The sequence below is a fragment of the Triturus cristatus genome, chromosome 3_1 (genome assembly GCF_964204655.1).
Source record: "Triturus cristatus chromosome 3_1, aTriCri1.1, whole genome shotgun sequence".
In the NCBI taxonomy this organism is placed as follows: Eukaryota; Metazoa; Chordata; class Amphibia; order Caudata; family Salamandridae; genus Triturus; species Triturus cristatus.
Genome location: NC_140583.1, coordinates 322,186,661 through 322,208,547, shown reverse-complemented (window position 1 = coordinate 322,208,547; position 21,887 = coordinate 322,186,661). Strand labels below are relative to the sequence as shown.

Here is a 21,887-nt window from a genome sequence, read left to right as displayed (position 1 = left end):
CTTTCTACTCCTCACAACTCTCTTTACCAGATATAATTTAAAACTTCCCTTAGATTGTACCCGACCTGCCAACTTTGTTCACCTCCCCTCTCTCCACAATCGCATATCAGTTACTTCTGGTTCAATTTCTTTGTACAAAGAAACATTTCCTTAGCCTTTCCTTCTAACATTACCAAGCAGCTTCACTCCCATGTGCAAATTCTAGACTTTGTTCCGAGGACTATTCTTGACATACTCTAGTGAACTGGGTGTGAATCACACTCAACAGCTTAACCATCTCCACTGACATCAAGAATCATTTCCAAAGCACTTATACCAAATTCAACGCAGCAGTGGTATCCAAACTCACCGGCAAAGGCTTTGGAGATCCGATCTTTCTTCCATTCCCAGGGCTGGTCATACTCCTCCGGCGGTCTCTCGTCATCCTCTGGGAGGCGGGACTCGCGTGGCTTGGGGCCCGCTGACTTCTCAGGGTCCGAGTCCACTCCATTCTCTGTAGGTTCATAGGGGGTGTCGTACAAGTGCAGTGGTTTGACAGGAGCATCTTTAGAACCCCTTCGCCGGATTTCTGTTCAGAGAAAAAATTAGAATACAGCGTTATTTTCTTAATTTCTCAACTCAGATTTTGCTTTTTTTGTTCTATAGTAAAGGCAAAATAGGAGGATGAAAAATAAATCATGCAAGGGCACAATCATGTTGTGTAGCTTGTGATATAAGATAATTGGTTCTTCCAGCCATAGCGGTTTTACACTACATGCCTGCGACTGACAGTCTAAATCACAGACCAAGGGCACTGGCAAAATCTTATTTTATGGCTGAATTTGCACCATAAACAAGAATTAAAAAGAAAAAAGATTCAAAGCTCAAACAGGAAAAAAGTAACTAAAATGTATTTATTTATAAAGTTTTATATAGCGCGAACAAGATCCCGAAGGATATCAGAGCGCTTTACAACGGAAGGAAGGAAGGACATAAATTCAGTATTGACAACAAGTAAGAATACACAACAGGAATAATCGCATACATCCCAGACAAATAATCGCATAGTTTCCAGATATATGAATCAAGGAGATTTGTACAATAAACGAGCATGTAACAGTCTAAGAAAGGGGGTATACGATGAGGAAAAGAAGAGCATAGATCCAGAATCGACATGAAGTATGAACGCATAACAGGAATACTCGCATGTTTCCCAGACAAGTGACTCACAGAGAGTAAAATGAAAAATCTGAATATAGCAGGCTGCGAAAGGGGACAAAGAATGCAGCAAAGACGAGCTGCATCACACGAGGGTCCAATGGTTGTAGGAACCGTGATTTCAAGCAAGCTTTCGGGGGTCAAACACTGCCGCATCTCCTACTGTGTGGAGAGCTGCTCACTTTCCAGCTGCCTCTCGTATTCATATAGTTGAAGAGCTGACCACGCTGCTCTTCTGCTGCTAGCAGACACAACGATGGACTAAAGAATGGTTTCTGACTGCAGAGGAAACAAAAGCATTATGCATGACAAGGTTCTGCTTCTTATTCGCGCACATACGTGTCCACATCAAGGATGCTGTTCCGACGCGGAGGTTGTTTAAAGACAGCACCACCACGACACAAGATTCACCTACATTTCGCATCTTTTCTTTGGGTATTGCCTCACAGAGCAGCTGTCTACTTGACCAAGTGTTAATATTTCTTTACAATACACAAAGAGTGGTCATCGGCTCCACCCAGAAAAGTATCACTACCTCACAAGACACTATTGGCTGTTTGTTTCCAATAGACTGCTTGTACTGCCACGAGTGAAATCTTGTTTTACTTCAAAAGTACACTGAATCATCGGTGTTGGTATTTAAACAACAGCTACTACTATTGAAGATGTACTGAAACTATTTTCTATTGGCACTAGATTTTAGTGATTTGGTCAACAAGCACTGGGTACAGAAAACAAATGTTTGCTTGGTTTTGTATTTTTCCCCGCTACATGTTTTTTTAAATAGTCAGAACTCAAAATACAAGCCAGAACTGTTAGCTTTGCCTTTGCTTGTTATTCACGAGCCACGTATTGAGGGAACTACATAATAGATATGGATTCACTAGCAATATACTGTTCTGTACGTTTCCAAAAAGCTGTAAAAACACGGTAAATACGAAAGTGAAACCAAGATTTAGAACATTAATGTGCCACATAAACGAAGCACAACTTTTACTTAAATAGGTGTACATGTACGCTCGTTTTTTGTTTTATTATTAAGGGGAATATTTTACACTATCTATTACACCCTGGAAAGTAAAGTGATATTCTTAATAAAATGGCCACTAAAAATACTGCCACACGTTACTGCACAGTGGCAGGCCCTTTGTAAAGGTTAATTGGTTACCTTGCAGTTTCAGATTGCTGTACTTCGGTGTTAAACTGATGCTAATGAGGTGAAACATTTGCCACACAATGTGCTGTATTTCACCACATATTTTGTCCTTTCTTGTTGCACAATTTAGTCAACCCTGCCACATATTTTGCTTCTCTATTGCTGTATAATTTAGCTGCATTGTCTATAAAGCATTGCGCACAAAATGCACATATGTGATCATGATTAGCCATGTCTGTGGTCAAAAGGGACAAATCTGACCCACATTCTGAGTGGACACTTGCTCAGTCGCAAGACAGTACAACAATAAGTACATTTTGCAGGTTTACATTCCAAAGCAGAAATAATACAATAGGCAAACGGCATCGTAAAGTATATAGGCAGCACCTTGCACCCTCTAGCAAACCAGGAAGCTAAAATACAGTGCATACTCGATCTCAGAACAACTTAAAGCTAACTGTATGACTCTGAGCAACATTTGACCATGTCTCACGATAAGCCATCTCAGTGCACGCCGGATCCGGCCTCTGAATCACGACTCGGTGGGACTAGTTACATTCACAGTTTGGCTCCCTCCTTCAGTTGTCTCATCCCTTCCGTCCCTGGTAGCTCTATATGTACTGTACAGGGCCCAGACGTTCTTAGGCCTATTGTGAGGGGGAGGAGCTCACTATAGTGCTCCGTTTGGGTGCAGCAGTCCAACGTATCCTTCGCTCATTGTGCAGACGTGGGAAGTGGGCCACGCATCCAACAGTTCGCCACACTTCGTTTGGCCATCAGTAGTCCCAGGTCTACCATTCTACGTAACCCCTTAGGTATTAGTTTAGAATAGCCAAGCAGCGCCAGAGCCGGCTCCGGTTCTAGTTCCTGCCCTATTATCGCTGCCATCTCTGAAAAGACATTTTCCCAGAACCTTGCTATACCAAGACAACGCCACCCCAAGTGCATAAAGTCAGCTATTCCTTCGTTGCAGCACTCGCACTTGGAGTCAACTCTCAGGCCATATTGATAAAGCCTTACCGGGGTGTATTAAACCCGGTTGAGGTATTTGAAGTGAGTCAACCGGTGCCGCCCGTTAAGGGAGATGCGCTTCGTACTGGTACAGCAGTATGTCCAGGTCTCGTCATCAATGTCCCCGTTTAAATCTCATTGCCATGCTAGGCGGGCTTTAGTAAAATGATTCGCTATATAGGACAAAGTAATGTAGATTCTGGATACAAGCCTCATTGGTTCAGTAGCTTTTATGACTAGTGTAAGGGCAGCTAGCTCTGGAGGCTCCGCCAGGTCACCCCCCAAAAGCTGACCCAGCGCATGTTTAGTCCTGTGAAACTGGAATCTGGTGAGGAGAGGGGGTCTAGCGTCTTCCACGTCCAAGCTGTCCCAGCATCTTGCCGTACCATCTTCAAACAAGCCATCTATAGTTCTGACCCCCATAGAATTGAGCGCTTGCACTACACCCGCATCTCTACATGGAGGTAACCAATGGCACCATTCCAATGGGGCCAGGGGAGAATACATGATAGCTCCAGACTAGCTTTAAGAGGTGGTGCCATGCATGCACAGTCATGTTAACTGAGTCTAATATGCAGGTCCTCCGGACCGGTGGGGAGAAAAGCATTATGGCCAAGGGGAATTTCCTGCCCTCTCACTGCGCAAATGGGGAGTATCTAGTGGGCCGTGTATCCAGTGATAAGCATGTGCGCATTGTGCTGCTCTGTAGTACAGGTCAAAGTCGGGTGCCCCCAGTCCTCCCATATGGTAAGGTAACGTGAGTATTTGCCATTTAACCCTGGGTTGTTTGCCTGCCCACGCCAGTTTAACCATCAGAGATGTGAGTTTCGTGAAAAATGCACCTAGAATAACCATCGGGATGTTGGTAAAGAGGAACAGGAAGCGAGGTAAAACCACCATTTTCATTATAGAGATTCTGCCTAGGAGAGACAATGATAGCCTAATCCAGCTCTCTCCCTCATCCTCCAGTTTACTTAACAGGACTCCATAGTTTTCTTTTAAGACAACGTCTGCGTCAGAATGTATTTGAATAACTAAATACCTCACCGAGTCGGTCGTCCACTGCAACGGGTAGTCAGGGGCAAACTGAGTCGTGGCAGGGGTAAGGGGAAAAATGATTGATTTCGGCCAGTTGACACGCAATCCGGACACCCTGCCAAAACGGACTATTTCTCGAAGTACAGAAGAAAGATGGTGTTCAGGGTCACGCACATATAGGAGGTTGTCATCAGTGTATGCTGAGACTATGATTTTATAGCCTGGGATACCAATACCTTTATATCTGTGGTATTTGCGAAGCACGCAGGCTAAGGGTTCTGCAACCAAGGCGTAGAGAATTGGGGAAAGCGGACAGCCTTGCCTCGTGCCTCTAGTAATATATATCAAGTCGGTCACCAAATCCCCAAGTTTTATTCTGGCCGTGGGTTTATAATACAGCACACCTAGTAACTGCAGGTATACTTCACCCAGTCCCATCCTCGCCAATACCTGCCTCTTGAAGGGCCATTCGACAGAGTCGGACGCCTTCTCCGTATCTAGAAAGACCACGACTGCTGGAACGTCCGGCTTGGTGTGTTGAAGTGCTCCAAACACCGTGCGTACGTTATAAGTGAGGTTGCAACCTGGGACGAACCCTGCTTGTTCCGGCGTGATCAGCGTCGGGACCAAGGGTAGCAATCTGTTCGCCAGTATCTTCGCGTATATTTTAGTATCAACATTAAGAAAAGAAAGAGGTCGATACGACGAACATTCCTCCGAAGGCTTGTTCGGCTTCAATATGACAACAATAATCACTTCCTCATTGAAGGTGGCATCGTGCCTGAGACACATATCTTCAAAAAGAGTGGTCAAGTGTGGCACAAGTATATCTAAGTATGCCTTATAGAAGGCAAGTCAGGCCATCCGCTCCCGGGGCACTGCCTGATTTCATACTGGCGAGCGCTAGAGTGATTTGCTCTTTCTCCAGAGGGCACATCAGGAACTCACGATGCGTGTTATTAAGCCAGGGTAGTTTAATATGAGACAAATAGTCCAATATGTCCTCCTCCATACCTGAACTACGAGAGGTGTATAGCTTAGAGTAGAATTGCCTGAATCTCTCGGCTATGTCTGCGCTAGTAGTGAGTGTCTCCCCTTCTGCGGACCTAATTTCTGACACGGCTGCATAGTCCCCTCGCTTCTTTAACAAACGGGCCAGTACCCCACCCGGGCGCTCACCTTCACCGTAGGTGCAAGACGTTGCATATTTACCAAGGTGCTTGATCTCGGTATCAGCAACGTCGTGGTATTCCTCAAGCTGGGTCTTGCATTCCTTCAATACCTCCTCATCATCATATCCCACCAACCAACGCGTCTCCAGGTTAGCTAACACTGATTCCAGATCTGTTAGCTTCCTGTGCAGTGCTCTAAGGACTCCCGAATGTTTGGACATAGCAACAACCAGTATATAAACATTAAATGTTTCCCAAACGACCTGAAAGCTCTCCACTGAGCCAACATTTTTGTCAAAGTATATTTCGATCGCTTCAGCTAGCTCTTCCTTAAAGATTGGGTCCAGCAGGGAGTACGGAGGGAACCGCCAGGTAAATGGGGGGATTGTTTTCTGGGGGGAGTCTAAGACCAAGAAGACTGGGGAATGATCCGAAAGCGTACAGGGAAGTACCTCACACGTCTGCGTGTGACTGGACAGCCGGCCAGAGGCTAGCCAGTAGTCTATGCGCATATGTAAATCGTGAAACGCTGAATAATGTGTGAACCCCCTTTGTCAGGGAAACTCTGTCTCAACACATCATGTTAGTCCGCTTGGGTCACGACATCCGTAAGCGTTCTAGCTGCTGCAGTAAGTCTTCTTTCTAGTCCGCCCGAGCGGCAGGATTTTTGTTCTTACCCCAGACACACGAAAAGCCAAAAACTGCCAAGAGCAAAAAGGAGAAATTATCTGCTAAAAAAGGCAGCATCTTCCTCGATCAATGGTGCCTAGGAAAATGTTTTCATTAAAGTATGGAGTCGAAAATGAAAGAGGTCTTCAGACAGACACCAATCCCTGAAGCACCTCGGCTGCCATTGACTGGCGCACTCTGCCGTCGTTCACATGATGGAGCACCACTTGATGATTAAAGGGCTCCAGAGAGAATGGTTTGTGCAGTAGAACTGGAGTATTCTGATTAGGAGGCTCAAAAGGCTCTCTTTATGCTATAAGCCGCGTCCTGAATGGGATGTTCAGAAAAACCCTTGGCAGGGTGAATACAAATCTCCTCACGAGACTAACAGCACAGCTAGCTGGAGGGAGAGGACGTGTTAAAAAGGTCGAAAAAAATGACAAATTGGTACAGCAAAACCCATTAAGATCCCTATTCCAGGGAGAGGCCCCTTTTACTAGAATTACTGAAGCGGTTTTACCCCACTACCACCCCTAGCAGGTACAAGCACGACACTTCCTCAGCCATAACAATGGGCCTGAGCCATCACATGGCCTGCTCCTTTCCAACTATTAGTCGGGAGCACTCAGTTCCATCACCGTGGACAGTGGCAGTGACCGAGAAGGGATGGGACATTTACTGTTGTGTTATGAGATCCCTGCTTGATTCAGCCCTTCCACAGCTGTTTATGGCCAGGTCTGCTCCACTATGAGGCAAGGTGGATGCTGGAGGCTCAAGGTGAGCTCAGACACATCTGTTTTGCAGGACATGATGTCTTTTCTGTGGGGTCTGGTGCTCTTCAGGTGGGCACAGATGACAGAACCTTTCAAATCAGGTACTGAATGGACCACAAACATGCACTAAATTTACTAATGATAGCTACAATGTGTTTATGATAATCCATTATCATCATCATCATTATCTCTTGGTTTGAGAAATATTGCTTGCGTTGTATAGAGTGGGGCTATGGTGGTGTTGTCAAATTGTAATTACTGCTAATGGGAAAGGGGTCCCAACAAGCAGTGTGATTCCCACCTCTTTAAACGTTAAATGCCTCTAGAAAGATTGCTTAAATCCACATTTCTTTAAAGAAGAATTTGAAACAGTTTCTTTCAACAGGTTTGCATCCACAGTTTGCAGGCAGAACATCTCCACCCACTATATTCATTAAAGTCCTGCAAGAAAAACTGACCTTGAGTGAAACTTTTACTTGCTTTTTCCCTCCCGTATTTAGTTAGAATGCACCTTTGTTTCCCTTAGCATGTCTTCTTTGTATATAATTGACTAAATCTCCCTTTCTTGAAACCATAACAATATCTATTCCAGCAGGCGTTTGTTTCTCACACAGCGCCCTCAAATGACCACAACTAAACCACGAATTAACCACAATGAAACTGGAGTAAATGCATAGAATAGTTTGTTTTAGCCTGACCACTAACTTTGGGCTCTCGGGTCGCATGCTACTCAACATAAAGTGCTATAAACGTAGTAGTAAGCGCTATATAAAAGCAATTTCAATACTTGTTCTCTAGGTGTAAAAAGGCCCACTGTTGGCACCGATTGGGATTTATAAATCACTTGGCTGGTCAAGAAAAAAAGTAAAAAATTGTGTAAGAGTAGTAAAAAGAACCTTTAATTACTTTTAGTTAGTCCATTTACCACAACATTGAAAAGCCTTGTGTGTGGGGGCGATCATGTTACACGCTTGCATGTCTTAGGAGTAACATAGATTAGATAACCTTCTCAGCATTTCTACGCCCAACACTGACTGGGGATATTCATCAGGGCAAAGAGCGTGTAGGATCAGTGTGCGACAAGAGGTTACAATCCTATTCTCGATTCCACGAGCTGCATGTCTCAATGGACCTATACATATATCCTATAAAGTAGAGCGAGGAACCTTACTCCGCGATCTGCAAATCCTGGGGCGCGCATATTTGCTCTCCATTAAATGAGACCTCTTCTCCCCGATGCTCTCCTCTTCACTCTCAGTCTCCCTGGTAGTTCTCCAAGCAGTTTTCATGGTCCTGCTTCAGGATCAGTTGCTGCACGTCATCGCCTCAGGATGATTCTGCCTCTTGCTGCGGTCCCCCAATGGTGCTCCTGCTCGCCGTGATCATCATGGTTTCTCCAAAGTCATCAGTGACGTATGTCTCTTCCACCTTTCATGCTACAGCAATGTGCGGGTACCTACACCAATCCCACTCACCGCTCTATTTGTAGCTCACCATCATGGTAGGGAGGAGACAGCACAGATCTCTCGGGCCCTTCTACCAGACCTGCTGTGGGCCTAAGCCAGATCCCTGATAAGGGACAAACTGCTTACCCAATCAGCAGGTTTTCTGCTCAGGTTTGCTGTGTTCCCGTGTGCACACACAGGGGTGCACAACAAATAGCCTCATTACATAGCGCTTCCTTAGAGAGAGCCTGAAGAGACCGACACCAGTTTGGACTTTTTTAAAATTATTAAAAACATCGGGCACCTGAGGAACAGTGAAGTGTCTTTCTCTGACCACACTAGGAAAGGACAATGCATCTTGAATGCTGCAAAACAACGACGCGAGCGAGCATGCGCTATGTTTCGGCTTTACTTCTTGAAAGTTCCAAAAGAAGCATCATTCAGAGAACCCCCGAGACACGACCCGTGTCCCACCCCCTGCTGTCCTCCATCTGATCAGTGCTTTTCCCTTCGGCCCTCTGAAGGTTGCTTGGTGAATCTCAGACATAGGAGGGCTCTAGGCTGCCATTTCTGTTACAGATTCTTCCTCTGTGCATCGATCGCCCCTTCATCCACTGTTTGACGGTCTACGAGTTTCTCTTTCAATGACTCCTGGCTCAAGCTACAAGAAGTGATAGTCATATTGCACGTTTCAATTTTAATAATTACATTGCACAGTATTGGTCAGAGAGCCTCCAGCAGATCACAATAAAGCCGGTGAAAGTCTACTGAACTCTACTGCGCAGACCACTGCATCGTTGTATTAGTAATGAGGAAGACCACCACCACCCACCCAACTTTCTCAAGCATGGGGATTGTGGTAGCAAAGGACTGAATCGGAGCCAAAGACAATGCAAAACAGCAACCGCTGCCCGCTCATAGCCCTGCCCAGGAGCAAGGAAAGATCACAGATGCAACTCCGGTAAATGTATAAAGCAAGTACCCCAGTAAAAACCCAGCGATATAATGGATTAGGGCAAAAGGCACCATCAGTTCCTCAGGGTTGAGGCGTTTTATAAGAGGATGATGCACATCATAGTAAAATTCCACAGGATGCAAATTCCACTCATTAAAATATTGCCCCAGAGAGAACTGCAAATGATGGCAGGAGATAGGCCACACCATCCCAGCCAAAAAGCACATCTCATCAGGTCACCTTGCTATCTGCCGCTATTAAAGTCAAACAATGCCTTCCATCAGTTGCCGGTGATTACATTTATTACTATTGTTGAATTGACAGTTTCATCGCCCTACGGTCTTCTCTAATTTGCAAATGCTCGTCAGTGGGGAGAAGATGTGGCGTTATGGCCAGAGCTGCCAACTTTGGAACTAGGAAACCAGGTTTGAATCTTGGCGTTATGTCAACATCCTCTGATTCAGGGCAAATCACTTAATCTAAACGCGCCTAAAAAACATTAACATGATCTTACGTGTAATGTAACAGCTGGGTCTGATTTAAAGTAATCCAATACCTTCGGGTCGAGTACGCGCTATATGAAACAGCAATAACAACAAAAATGGGGGCAGAGCACCTGCAGAGACAGACAATCCTTGCTTCAGATGGACTGTTGCACCTGTTTCTATTTACAGTAGTGGATGTACCTATATACGTACTACTACTACTGTGATGCACCTATAAAAGGGTACATATCTACAGGCTAGATGGAGGGCCAATAACAGGAGCTTCCACTTCACGTTACGTGCAGGATTGGACCGAGATAGAAAATAGGGCCGGGTTACCAAGATAAATGTGACCCTCATTACGCTACTAGATAGCTAAACACGTGGCCCACATTCACCAAGTCCAGCAGTTTTGACTTCCAAACACACGCAATCAAGAAGCTCCAAACTTGTAAAAACACACAGTAAATTATTTTGCACGGTATCGAAGACTGCACAGATTTCAATTTGTTGCAGGAAATGTTTGTTTTAGTATCCAGGAAATCTACAGTAAAACCATCCCAGGACACCCTAAAACAGGCCCATAGACATCCACAAATCCAGCCCCCACACTGACCAGTCAGAGCGGTCCTTCGGGCACTGCCTGACTGCCCCATCTACAGCCCAGTCAGACCTGGAGTACAAGGGAGAAGAAACAGATGGGTCAATTTGAGGAGAAAGGGAGACTCAGAGGATTCAGAAGAGAGAAAAGCAAAGTGAAGGAAGGCGCAGAGTAATGGGTGTTTCTTTGTGCAATTTAGGTTCTATCACATAAATATTTAATATCAAATGTTTCACTTTAGGCAATTTTGTACACCTTATTAATAAGCACTGAAAAATACACTAGTTCGGGGTTTAATGCAGTGGAAGCACATTAGCGTGAGGCCTCCAGAGGGTATCAGAGGGGTGGGGTAGTTTAGAGCTGGAAGTAGCTTATTACACCGTACAATGAAAAACAGGGTCCCCCAATGCATTCGCAAAGACTAAAGTCGTTGGTTGAAAGAGAGTGGCTGAAGCTAGCCATTGGTAGAGGCGGACCCAAAGTCCACTCATTGCTTTTTGTTAGCCTTATGTCCGTTTGACAGCTGTGCAGTCAAAATCCAGACCTAAAAAAGGAATTTAAACAATAGTAAGAGGAGAGATTTGGATCAATATTAGCTTGGGCTTTATGAGAGTCAGGTTTGCTTTCATGAATGCCACCTCCCCCCTTATTCCCCCCCCCCCCCCCGCAAGCGGGGCCGTGCACGAAGCTGGAGAGGAGGGCCTCTAGGCCGGACACCTCCAGAATGGTTGCCCTCATCCTCATGTTTTTAGGTCTCGCCTGACCCAGCGCATGCACTTGTCTGGCGAGACTTATTGAGAGGGCTCCAAAAAGTGATACCAGGCCAGCCTAGAGCTACAGTGCATGTGCGCGGGCGCACATGCCGCGATTTCTCTCACTATAGCGGCCGTAAGGCCGCTTTGATGTTTGATCGTGATCACTTTTACGGCCGCAGGGCCGCTTTGCATATCCAATAGGTCTCGCTTTTGGGACCTTATAAGTATTTAGTTATGCAACTGTTGCATGGCTAAACACTTATAAGGTCCCAAAGGCGAGACCTATTGGCTATGCCAATGCTTGTTTATCCTGGGAACATGCCTACGCAACTCTTCTGTAAACCTAACCTTTCCAGCTCAGAGATAAGCAGTGAAGTGCAGTGTTTAAAATGAGCGGGCACAGGCATGAAGTCACAGCAGGTATCATATAAGTTCTCATTTACAGATCACTAGAAGTGCCCTACTCCCTACAACAATTTCATGAAACGAAAGAATCTACTGGCACAGACAATACAGAGACAAGGAGCTGACAGAAAGATGTACCCTGACGCCCTAGAACATACATTTGAATATTGGTTTTATTTTGTTGACCTGTAAGAGCAATGATAGTGCGCAGCGCAATTTTAACAAATCGAAGCAAAAGAAAGATTGCATTCTTACATGTGCTAAAAAGCAGCTTATTAATCATTCCATCTCATACATGTAATATTCAGTGGGCATATGTGCCCGTGCTGACACCCTTGCAGACATCTATGTGAAACTGTAGCAGTTTGGATTCCAGCAGGTTTATCTCATCCATTTTATCGGTCTCAGTAGGATGAAAGTCTGTACCTGAGTTGATGTCAGTACACCTGCCATTTACAGTCCCAAAAAACAGTTTAATCTTTTGTAACAAGCAGTTCCTCGACTAAAAATTATATTGTTAAATACAAACAGAAAGGTTTCATTAACGCTAAGACTACAATTGCCATTTACTAAAATACCTAAAAAAAAAGCCTCGAAAATACCAAAAACGCATCAGTTAAAGTGCTTTCATTTAAACAAAAAAATCATAGTACTAGGAAAGAATAATGCACAGTTGGGCTGTGAGGTAATGGCAGGCAGTCAGAAATAATGAACGGTTTAGCAGTGGTGTTTTTCCATTAAAAAAGCACTTAAACTGTTGTGTTTCAGTGCTTGCAATACATTTTGAAAGTGTTGGTCTGCGCCCATTGTGTCCTTTGACGCCTCTTGTAAACGTTGTGCTCCCTGAATGACAGTGAGCAAGGGCAACTATGCAGCGCGCAGTAAAGTTGTGTCCTGTCAGAGTATGCATCTTTTCCATGTGCGTCTAGTAAAGCGCGTGTGCATGCACCATTGGACCAAGCTCGCCTCACACAGATACAAGTAAATCTACACTCCGAGGTTTACCTCGACGTCCAAGTGTAGAGATGCTACTTTCTGAAATACGAAAATTCTACGTGGAATCCACATGGAAAGGTGCGCCTGGAGCAGGTTTGCATGTTCTTTCCAAATTTAGATACGCGTTTCCTCTGTAAAGGGATTTAAGTGGCAAAGAACTACGCACCAGTAGCTCTGCGGATGCCTTGGAGGAGCTTGCCTGTCAGCGGAGTTCAGGAGTATTCGTCTGCTCTCTCTCTAATGCTGTACCTTATAAAACCTGCAACAGGTTATGAGCAGCTTCCAAAAGGTACAGCGCAGGAGCAGCATACCCTCTTGTTAAACAGTGTTAAGCTTCCGCCTAGAAGCCTGAAAACAAATAAATGCTTACTAGCACACACACGGAGGTGTTTTTCTATTCTTTATTTGCCTGCGTTTTTCATTCTTACGTCATCTCTTCCCTCCTTTATGTCCCTTTATATATTTTTTCTTTGTCTTTTTTTTTTATTACTTTCCTTCTTTTTTTCATCCTACTCCTTTTATTGTCTCCTTTCTGTCTTTTCCGCTCCTTCCGTGTTTGTTTCTTTGGTTCTTTCTTTCATGGTCTACTTCAATCCTTCTCTTTTTTTCTTTCTCTTGGTTTCTTTTTTCGATTCCTTTGCTTCAGTCTCACTTTGTTTTTTAATTGCTTCTTTGTTTCTTTCCTTTCCTTCTCACATTTGTCTTGTTTCTTCACTTTTCATTTTACTTCTTTCAATACTTTTTCATTTCTTTCACTCCTTTTCACACTTTTCTTTCCTCTCCTCCTTTCTTTCCTTCATCTTGCATTCCTGCATTCCACTCATCCCTCCTTCATTGCTTCTATCATTAACATAAATCCCTCAGAATGTATGACATTTAATGGTCCTAGCTAAAAATGTAAAGTATATGTTAGAAACATTTGCTTTCGTTTTGAGTGTACAGGGGAGTATTTGGGCAAGAGTTTTACCATTAGGCCTATAAAAACCCATGCTTATAAAACCTATAATGTCCTTGCCACCAGTAATTCTTAATCCGGAGTCATTAATGCTGGGTGTGTTTCTGGTCAACAAACAATGTACTTCAGTGCAATTAGCTAGATGAGTGGGGTCTTCAGTGTAATCCAATTTATTGAATGAGAGAGGCCACAAACAACTAAGAACAAAGGGACAAAACTGTTTTAGCCACAGGTCCACTTTCCAGAGAGCTGGTGTGGCATTGGTGCCCTGTGACAATTACATCAGGACTGGGTACTCTAAAAGGGCTGAGGTTAAGTTGTGTGTCCTTTACACACCCTTATCTAATCCATATTAGGGTGTAGCTCAGAATGCTTTTCATTTAGAAGAAGTAGCTCTCACTGGAGAAAAGTTTGGAGACCTCCTTGCTACACTTTCCCACCGTCTGGCTGCAGAAATTCTGCTGGGGGCATATCTTGTCTCAGAATCAGGGCTTGGTAGTGGCATCATGGGATGTACAGTTAACACCTCGACATCACCTGCCTCATGAGCCCAAATCTCAGCTGCATTGTGGGGCCATGCATCTATGTCAGCACCACCTGCTATTCCACTTGCAGCAGCTAATTCCTCTGTACCTGTTTGGCGACCCCGGGGCAGCGTCTTGTCAGAGTGTGTACCATCTATTGTGGGGTCCCTGTGCCAACCGGTTTGCCGACACCAAAATTCTATTAAGCTAGTTTTAATTATCTTCATTTATTTCTGCAATTGTACCCGAGACACTGTGGAGTCTTCATGGAGTTCAATATGATGGAGAGTTCCTGAGTGTTTGCTTGCTGCTGGAGGACTGGTACCTTGCAGTATACTGGTACCTCGACTGTATTATAAATTGGGGACTGCAGGGACTTCCCAGTCTTTTACATCTTCTGTCACCTAGTTCCACTCCTGGAACTGATTGTAGAGCACTTACCATCCGCTTCCACCAGAGTGCTCTGCTGCTCTTATTTCTCACTCGGAGACCTGCTGCCTTTGGCCCGTGACAGTTTTTAACACCTTGACGGTGTACCATCTAGTCTACCTATAGATATCCTGTGGTCTAATCTGGCAGGGTTTGCCTCTCCTTCAGTGCAAAAATGAGTTGACAAGCAAAGCTTTGGCCAGGCTCTAGCTGATTTGAGACTCTTTGAAATGTCCATAAAGTTTGTTGCCATAAATCTACTAATCCCTATCACATGTCCATCCCATCCCACAGGAGTGCTCTCATGTTGGAAGTGAAATATTTTGGGAATTTGACACTCGCCTGAGTTCCAAATATAAATTATGTACTTAACACTGTCCCTTTGTGCGGTGAGACTCCTAATATAGCGGTCATTTGTAGGCAGAGTGCAGAGGAAAATATATGTTAAGGACACAATAGAAAAACCTCCAATCTATCACCTGATACAATGTCATTACATTTATCCCTGGGTCATTTACCTAAATATTAAATTCAATGTTTTAATGACATAGGAAGTTAAAGGAAACCCTTTGTGATTAATAAGTCCTATTAAAGACCCGATATACACATAAAAAGAATCACCGCACCGAATCTTGAGGAACGCCACATGGGATGGGCAGGGATACTAAGATTGAGGAACGCCACATGGGATGGGCAGGGATACTAAGATAAAGGAACAAAGTTTGACCCACTGTGTACCGCCTGTCAACAGGAGTGGAAGTGACATCACACATCATTTGACCATCAATGTCATCATATGAGTGACTGCATGATCCACCCATAACCCTTTAAGAACCTCCTATTCACCACCCAATAGCTAGACAACAAAGTGTATATAAAGAAAGAAATCTGGACCTTAAGAGCTGTGGTTACTTTCCTATCCTGCCAATTCCTTCATGACGCCTGAAACCAGTAGTAGGAATGCCAGGGGTATGAAATGGCAAGCCAATTGTTGCAACTTTTGCTACTGGTTGCCTCTGATATAGGTCTATGTATGCGGTGAGGGCACTGTGGATATTTACATCTGGCCAGTATCCGATTCTTGTCTCACTAGTACCAAAATATTTCCAAACGTAGGTTACGGTTCAGGCTCTGGTAGTGACCAAGCAAATCAAAACCATGAATGTTTGATGGGAGATTGATATGAGTAAGGGTTTTCATGTAGCACTATAGAGCACAGATTCAGCAGTCTATGTGGCACAGAGTATAGACATGAAGGATGCTTCCTCCTGACAGCAAGAGAGTTATCTCTTATAACATCCTATCCTGCAAACAACTGAAAGGTATTCTATGCTGCCAAATGCAGTATGATCAAAACAATACTTGAAAAAAATATTCGTGTACTGCATTATTTGCAGTGGATTTTCCAAAATAGCCTTTTGGGGAAGGTGCCTAAATATCTTATAAAAGTTGTTTTTGGAGGTTGAAACCTATGCAACATACTCCATGTATTTAAGAATGCACCTATGATTGCCCCTGACCCAAGAACCTCAAATTTTAAATCCTGCTCAGCCTGCTAGCGTATATAATGCAGCATTTTCTATCCATTCTTTTACAACTCTTTCAGGAAGACCCTTAATATTGTTAGTGGTCCTTGACGCATCATGGACCATATACTGCCAGGAAAAGGGCCACACTTATGCATTGTGCCACAAAAGAGTAATGAGCTCCTACAAGTACTTTTCACTCTAGTTCGGAAGATGGCTCCGCCCCCTAGTTCGAAGTGTTAGACCCCACCCCCCAAAGTTTGGGTCTAGTTGTGCCCCGGAGGCAAGTGACTGAGACCTTTGTGTGATAGATAATTCTGGTAGGCTAGAAAGTCATGACTTGGCGGCTCCTGTGTCCATTTTGAAGGCTGCACAGTGTGATCTGTTTTTCTCTCGCTTGCCTGAGGTAAGAGTCCAGAAAATGCTAAAATGTATTCTGTGCATGCCAGATGTTTCCGTTTGCAGACCATGGAAAGATGTGTTCAGAGGATTGCTCCTCTAGTTATGAATATAGGTAACATATCACTCCATCTTCTAGAGGACACTGTTTTAGTCTTGGTCTCTCAGCTAACAATACAAAGTACTCCAGGAGTTACCGCCCTGATCCACCTAATAATCCAAGTCTCAGATTACAACTTTTATTTTAATAGATCTTTTTATTAGTTTAAAAGAAACAGCACAGGTCACATTTGGTTCTGTAATCATTGCATCATCATCATCATCATCAAAAATCCTTTATTCGATATTTAGAAAATATCATAAAAGTACAATGGTACAGTTAAAAACATTACAATACAAATCATTTTATACTGACAAAAAAGGGGGGCCATTTGCATCAAAATATTCAAAGTAACCCTCTTGTGCGTCTCAATATTAGTGCGACTCTAATAAAATTCATAATACAAGCTAACGTCAATGGATTCCCAGCCTTTTGTAAATATAAGAGAGCAACCTTTGCATGTCTAAAATTCATTTGTTTTAAAATCCTTACTAAAAAACGACGTCTGGGCACTGAATAAAAAGGGCAAAGAAGTACAAAATGAAGGGTATCCTGCGGAGACCTATTGTCGCAGCCGCAGGTACCCTTCTGCTCAACTGTGGCCGTAAAACCAAATGGGTCAGCCAAAAGATGATGTAAAAGGTTGAGCCTAAAACGGGTAATTAAAAATCTGTCTTGTGCATTATATAGCAAAGCAAGGTAGGGTTCCATACCTACTACTGATTTAACTAGATTGAAAGTGCAAACAGTAGGCTTACTTTCTTCTGAGCCGGCTCTACGGGCAGACTCCTTTGACAGAAAAAGTTTTTTTAATACGGGTTTTATCCGCAGCGGTTATTGTTGTAGGGTCAATAAAAAGATTCTTACAATCTAATCCGGACAGGACACCCTTAACATAGCTCAGCCATGGGATATCCATCCCCTTATCTCTACCCATACAGTCACTAATTATCTGCCTACTCAGACCCGCCTCACTATTGACCAGGCCATAAGTGGTCTGACTTTAATCAAGTCCTCTATGTACACCCTTCCCAACTCAGCATGTGTGATGTAGACTGACGTACTTTGTGGGATTTGTAAAATTTTCCTAAAGAATTTGTTTTCCTCAGTTTGAATTAGTGCGGGGTTTGCAAAACCCCACACTTCTGCCCCATAAATTATTTTGGGACAACAAACTGAACCATACAGATGCATGACCTGTTCAGGTGACCACCTGCCCAACCTATGTCCATAGCTCATTATAGCCCCCGTGGAGGCCACTACTTTAGCACTTCTACCTTCAATTAAAAGTTTAAAATTTAAAAACCCATCAAATAAAACACCCAGATAGGAAAAGGATTTAACCTGTTCCATTACGTGTGCCAATTTTGAAGCAAGCATTTTTACATGATTTAGACCCTGCCACCAGTACGTAAGATTTAGCTAAATTGGCGGAGAGATCTAAACTGGCCATAAAGCTAACAAACCCGTCCAGCAAGATCTGGAGGCCTTTCGGTGTTCTGGCTAGGAGTACCACGTCGTCCGCATATAACAACACCGGTACTGCTCGTGCACCCACTCTAGGGGTATCTACATTTAAGTTGCGAAGTGCCAGTTCTAGCCCGTTTATGTATAATGAAAACAGAAACGGGGCCAGGATGCAACCCTGGCGCACCCCGCTAGTGCAGGGAAAGGGAGCTGTAGTATCACCCTCTAGGTTATAACGTACTCTAGCAGAGGTGTTCCAGTGGAGTGCTCTTAAAATAACCACCAGGCCATCTTCTACCCCTAGTTTGATCATTAGGTTACAGAGCTTTTCTCCATTGACGTGGTCAAAAGCCGATGAGAGGTCCATAAACCCCATATAAATCGGCTGATTGCTTGCAATGGTATACTTGGCCGTTAGGAGGTAAAGATTCAGACACTGGTCTGTAGTTGACTTTCCTGTTCTGAACCCATATTGCAAGTCGGTTATTATGTGGTGATCCTCCGCCCAATCCAGGAGGCGGTTCAGGACGACTCTCCCCAATACTTTAGCTGTTACGTCAATTAGAGAAATCGGACGATAACACCGGGGGTCATCCTTTTTCCCTTTTTTGAAAATTGGGACTATCGTGGCTGCAGCCCAGGATCTCGGCATGCCTGTAGAAACAGCCGTGTTTATTACTCTAGTGAGGATAGGTGCCCATAGGTCAACCTTACTTAGGTAGAGGTCTGGGGGAATACCGTCCGGCCCAGGGGCTTTATTCTGTGTCAACCCTTTGATCCCCACTACCAGTTCATCTACCGTAAATTCTACGTTTGTCACCCATGGGCAAATAGCCTCACCCCTCCCCGACTGCTCATTGGCGTGGTTATACAAGCCTTTAAAATGGTCAAACCATTGTTCGGGGAGAATGGTAGTGGCAATCACCGGTGCAGACGCATCCTGGAAACAGGGGTTATTAATTATTTCCCAAAATGCTCTAGAATCTTTTCTGTCAGCAGCCTCCTGTAAATTTTCCCATGTCTGTGATTGGAGGACCAACTTCCTTGACTTAATGGCCTTTTTGTAAACTATCCGACATTGTGCAATACGCCCCTTATCTCTAGGGACCTTTTTTAGACTTTCTTTCAAATCCTTGTGGGCCCTAGAGCAATCTCTATTAAACCATCTGGGGGAGCATTTCATCGGCCCAGGCGCGGGTGACTTTAGCAGTCCATCAATGAGGCGTGCCAGTGCCTCAAATGCTTTGACCACCATGGGGCCTTCAAAGGATGGGTCTAAACAAACCCCAATCGTTTCCTTGCCGGCATCCATTAAAGATCTGTAGAAGGCATCCCCGTCCACCCGGGCCCATCTAAGTCTTCTCCCCTGGTCCGTGGGCCTCAGTATGCTATTTACGTTACCATTTTCCTTATTTTTACATGGGGCCCAATTCTTTATCCGCAGAACTAAGGGGTTGTGATCACTAAATATGCTCCATTCTATGCTCGCCTTACATATCCAGTTCACAAAAGGGATAGAGACTGCTATGTAATCTATAATAGAGCAGGACCCTCTTCCCTTAAATGTTGGTGTAATTTTATCCCCTGCTTTGGGCCCCATCAAATCTATTGTATGCCTGAGCGCATGGCTATTCAAAACCCTTTCTAACTCCAATCCCTCGGAGGTATGTTCAAGATGTGGTCCTTTTTCTACTGTGCAACCAGTCCAGGCCCCCTCTGCCCATCTTAGATTGGGACACAAATGGCAATTTAGATCCCCCGCTAAAATCACATATGGGGCTACTGCTCTCTTTCTCGACATTAACTCCATACTTAATAGGTTGTCCAAATTACGAATTATTGAGCTATTCCTATTACCTGAAACAGCATTATAAATGTTAATAAAAACAATGTTCATGTTCCTGGATTCAAATCCAATAGCTTGTATATTGACAGAGTTCCATTGCAAGTCAACCCAGGTACCTTCAAGATGTAGATCCACATATGTAGTTAACCCTCCCATAGGTCTTCCCGGCGCCGATTTCCTTGCAGGCACAGAGAAGCACTTGAACCCTTCAAGATGGAAGGGATTGTGGGCCACTACCCAGGTTTCTTGTAGGCAAATCACACTAAATTTGCCCACGTACTGTCTCCACTCCTGGTTATGGAATTTGGAAACCAGCCCCCGCGATGTTCCAGGAGATCACTTCTATGCCCTCATTCCTTCCTAGGTCCAAGGGGTCCATGGGAGTGGTCGGTACAAAGTCCTTGGGGTCACCTGCCTTATTCCTTTCCGGTGTTAATTCAGTTACTATACTATTGTTGTCCTGGAGTCTCTCCCCGACCAGATAACCATGACCTGGATCACCCCCCATGGGGTAAACCAGTGCGCTACCTGTGGGGGGGGATTTGGCAATGGACAGTTCCTGCACAATGACCCCTGATCCCTCTGGGTCAATTGTGTCTTGAGTGGCCTCTGTCTCTGGCTGTTTTGGGGCTATATTAACCTTGTTCTGAGGGTGGATATCCTCTAATCTTTCAGTGGCTTTTATATATTGCCCTTTGTCCACCTCTATGCGATTGGGAGCAACATTAGCCTCCATCTGGCCCCTCATATTATTTGTAAGTCAATCGCAATCTTCCAGGCCAGATAGTGCATCATATCTGTTACTCAAATGTATCCTCCCTCCAATACCCCTCACTTTTTGCCATCCAGAGTGCTGTGTGCCCCCCCTGACAACATTTCCATTTACATAGAAATAAGATAGGGGAAGAGGATAAATTGAGGTGGCTTTATCATCATGAAGCCAGTTACAAATGAAGTCCGCCATCCTCCGGTCCCTAAAATTAATTACAATGCAGTCACCTTCCACTGCTTTTTGTCTATACCCCACCCAACCCACTCTTCTTGTTAAGATAATTTCCGCAGATACATGAGTTGGTAATGGGCGATTCTTGTTGAGCCAGTGGATACATTTATTTCTTAGCTCCTGATGTGACTCCCTCTTACCCCCCCCTAATGGCGGAACCCCCACCAGGACCACTACATATGGTGCAGATTGTGGGGGGAGCTGAATGTGTGGTGGAATGACTTCATCGTCGCCCTTTGTATTTATGGCCAGTGCTTCCTTTTGTGGCTCCACAGTAGCAGGCTTTCTATGTAAAAGACAACTGTTCTCTTCAGCAGGGTCAATCCCTGATGAGTTGTTAGTACATAAAGCAGGACTTCTATCCCGGGGATGTATCAGATTCGCAGGGGCAGGGATTATGTTGGTCAGTATAGGCTGCTTTCCTACTGGGGTGGGGTTCTCTATTCTAGTTGTCATATTGGGGCCCTTGCAACCTTTACCAGACTCTATTTGAGTTCTGCCTGAGTCACTAGCTAAATCTATTTTCTTGCCCCGTGATGAGGCTAGCTGAAGTTCGAGGCAAGTCAATCTAGAGTCTTTTGAGTCCAAGCGTGTCACAATAGGGACACAAGCTTTTTTAATCAAACATTCCATTTTTGACCAGAAGGTGGGGTCCAACTCGCTCACGTTCTTTCCCCCGGTGGAATTGCAGGTGTCCCCATTGTCATCGAGAATACAGGCATTCCCAGTGTTTTGTAGTGAACCATGGGAAATTAATTTATCAGGTCTCTGGGATTCACTAGATGTTAACTTCTTGCCCGTTGCCTGAGATTTATTACTTTGAGGGGGCCGTTTCAATTGGGGGGCCTGATCCGTCCTGGATAATTTAGATTTTGCCCTGGTATTTGGACGGGTCTTAATACCCGATGAGCACGCATCCACAGGTCCAACAGGCGTCACCATATCTATGATTTTGTCTGTTACGGGCAGATTGTCCGGGA

At 44.4% G+C, this 21,887-nt stretch overlaps 1 protein-coding gene across 4 annotated transcripts in view; it reads right to left on the bottom strand.

Annotated features, from left to right (window-relative positions):
* SHF (Src homology 2 domain containing F) overlaps positions 1 to 21,887 on the bottom strand; it is a 378,180-nt gene that overhangs the window by 158,688 nt on the left and 197,605 nt on the right. For all 4 annotated transcript variants that reach the window (XM_085644027.1, XM_085644029.1, XM_085644028.1 and 1 more), the window contains exon 3: positions 350 to 568. In XM_085644027.1, the coding sequence (XP_085500153.1) occupies positions 350 to 568 (219 nt within the window). The remainder of the gene's footprint in view (positions 1 to 349; positions 569 to 21,887) is intronic.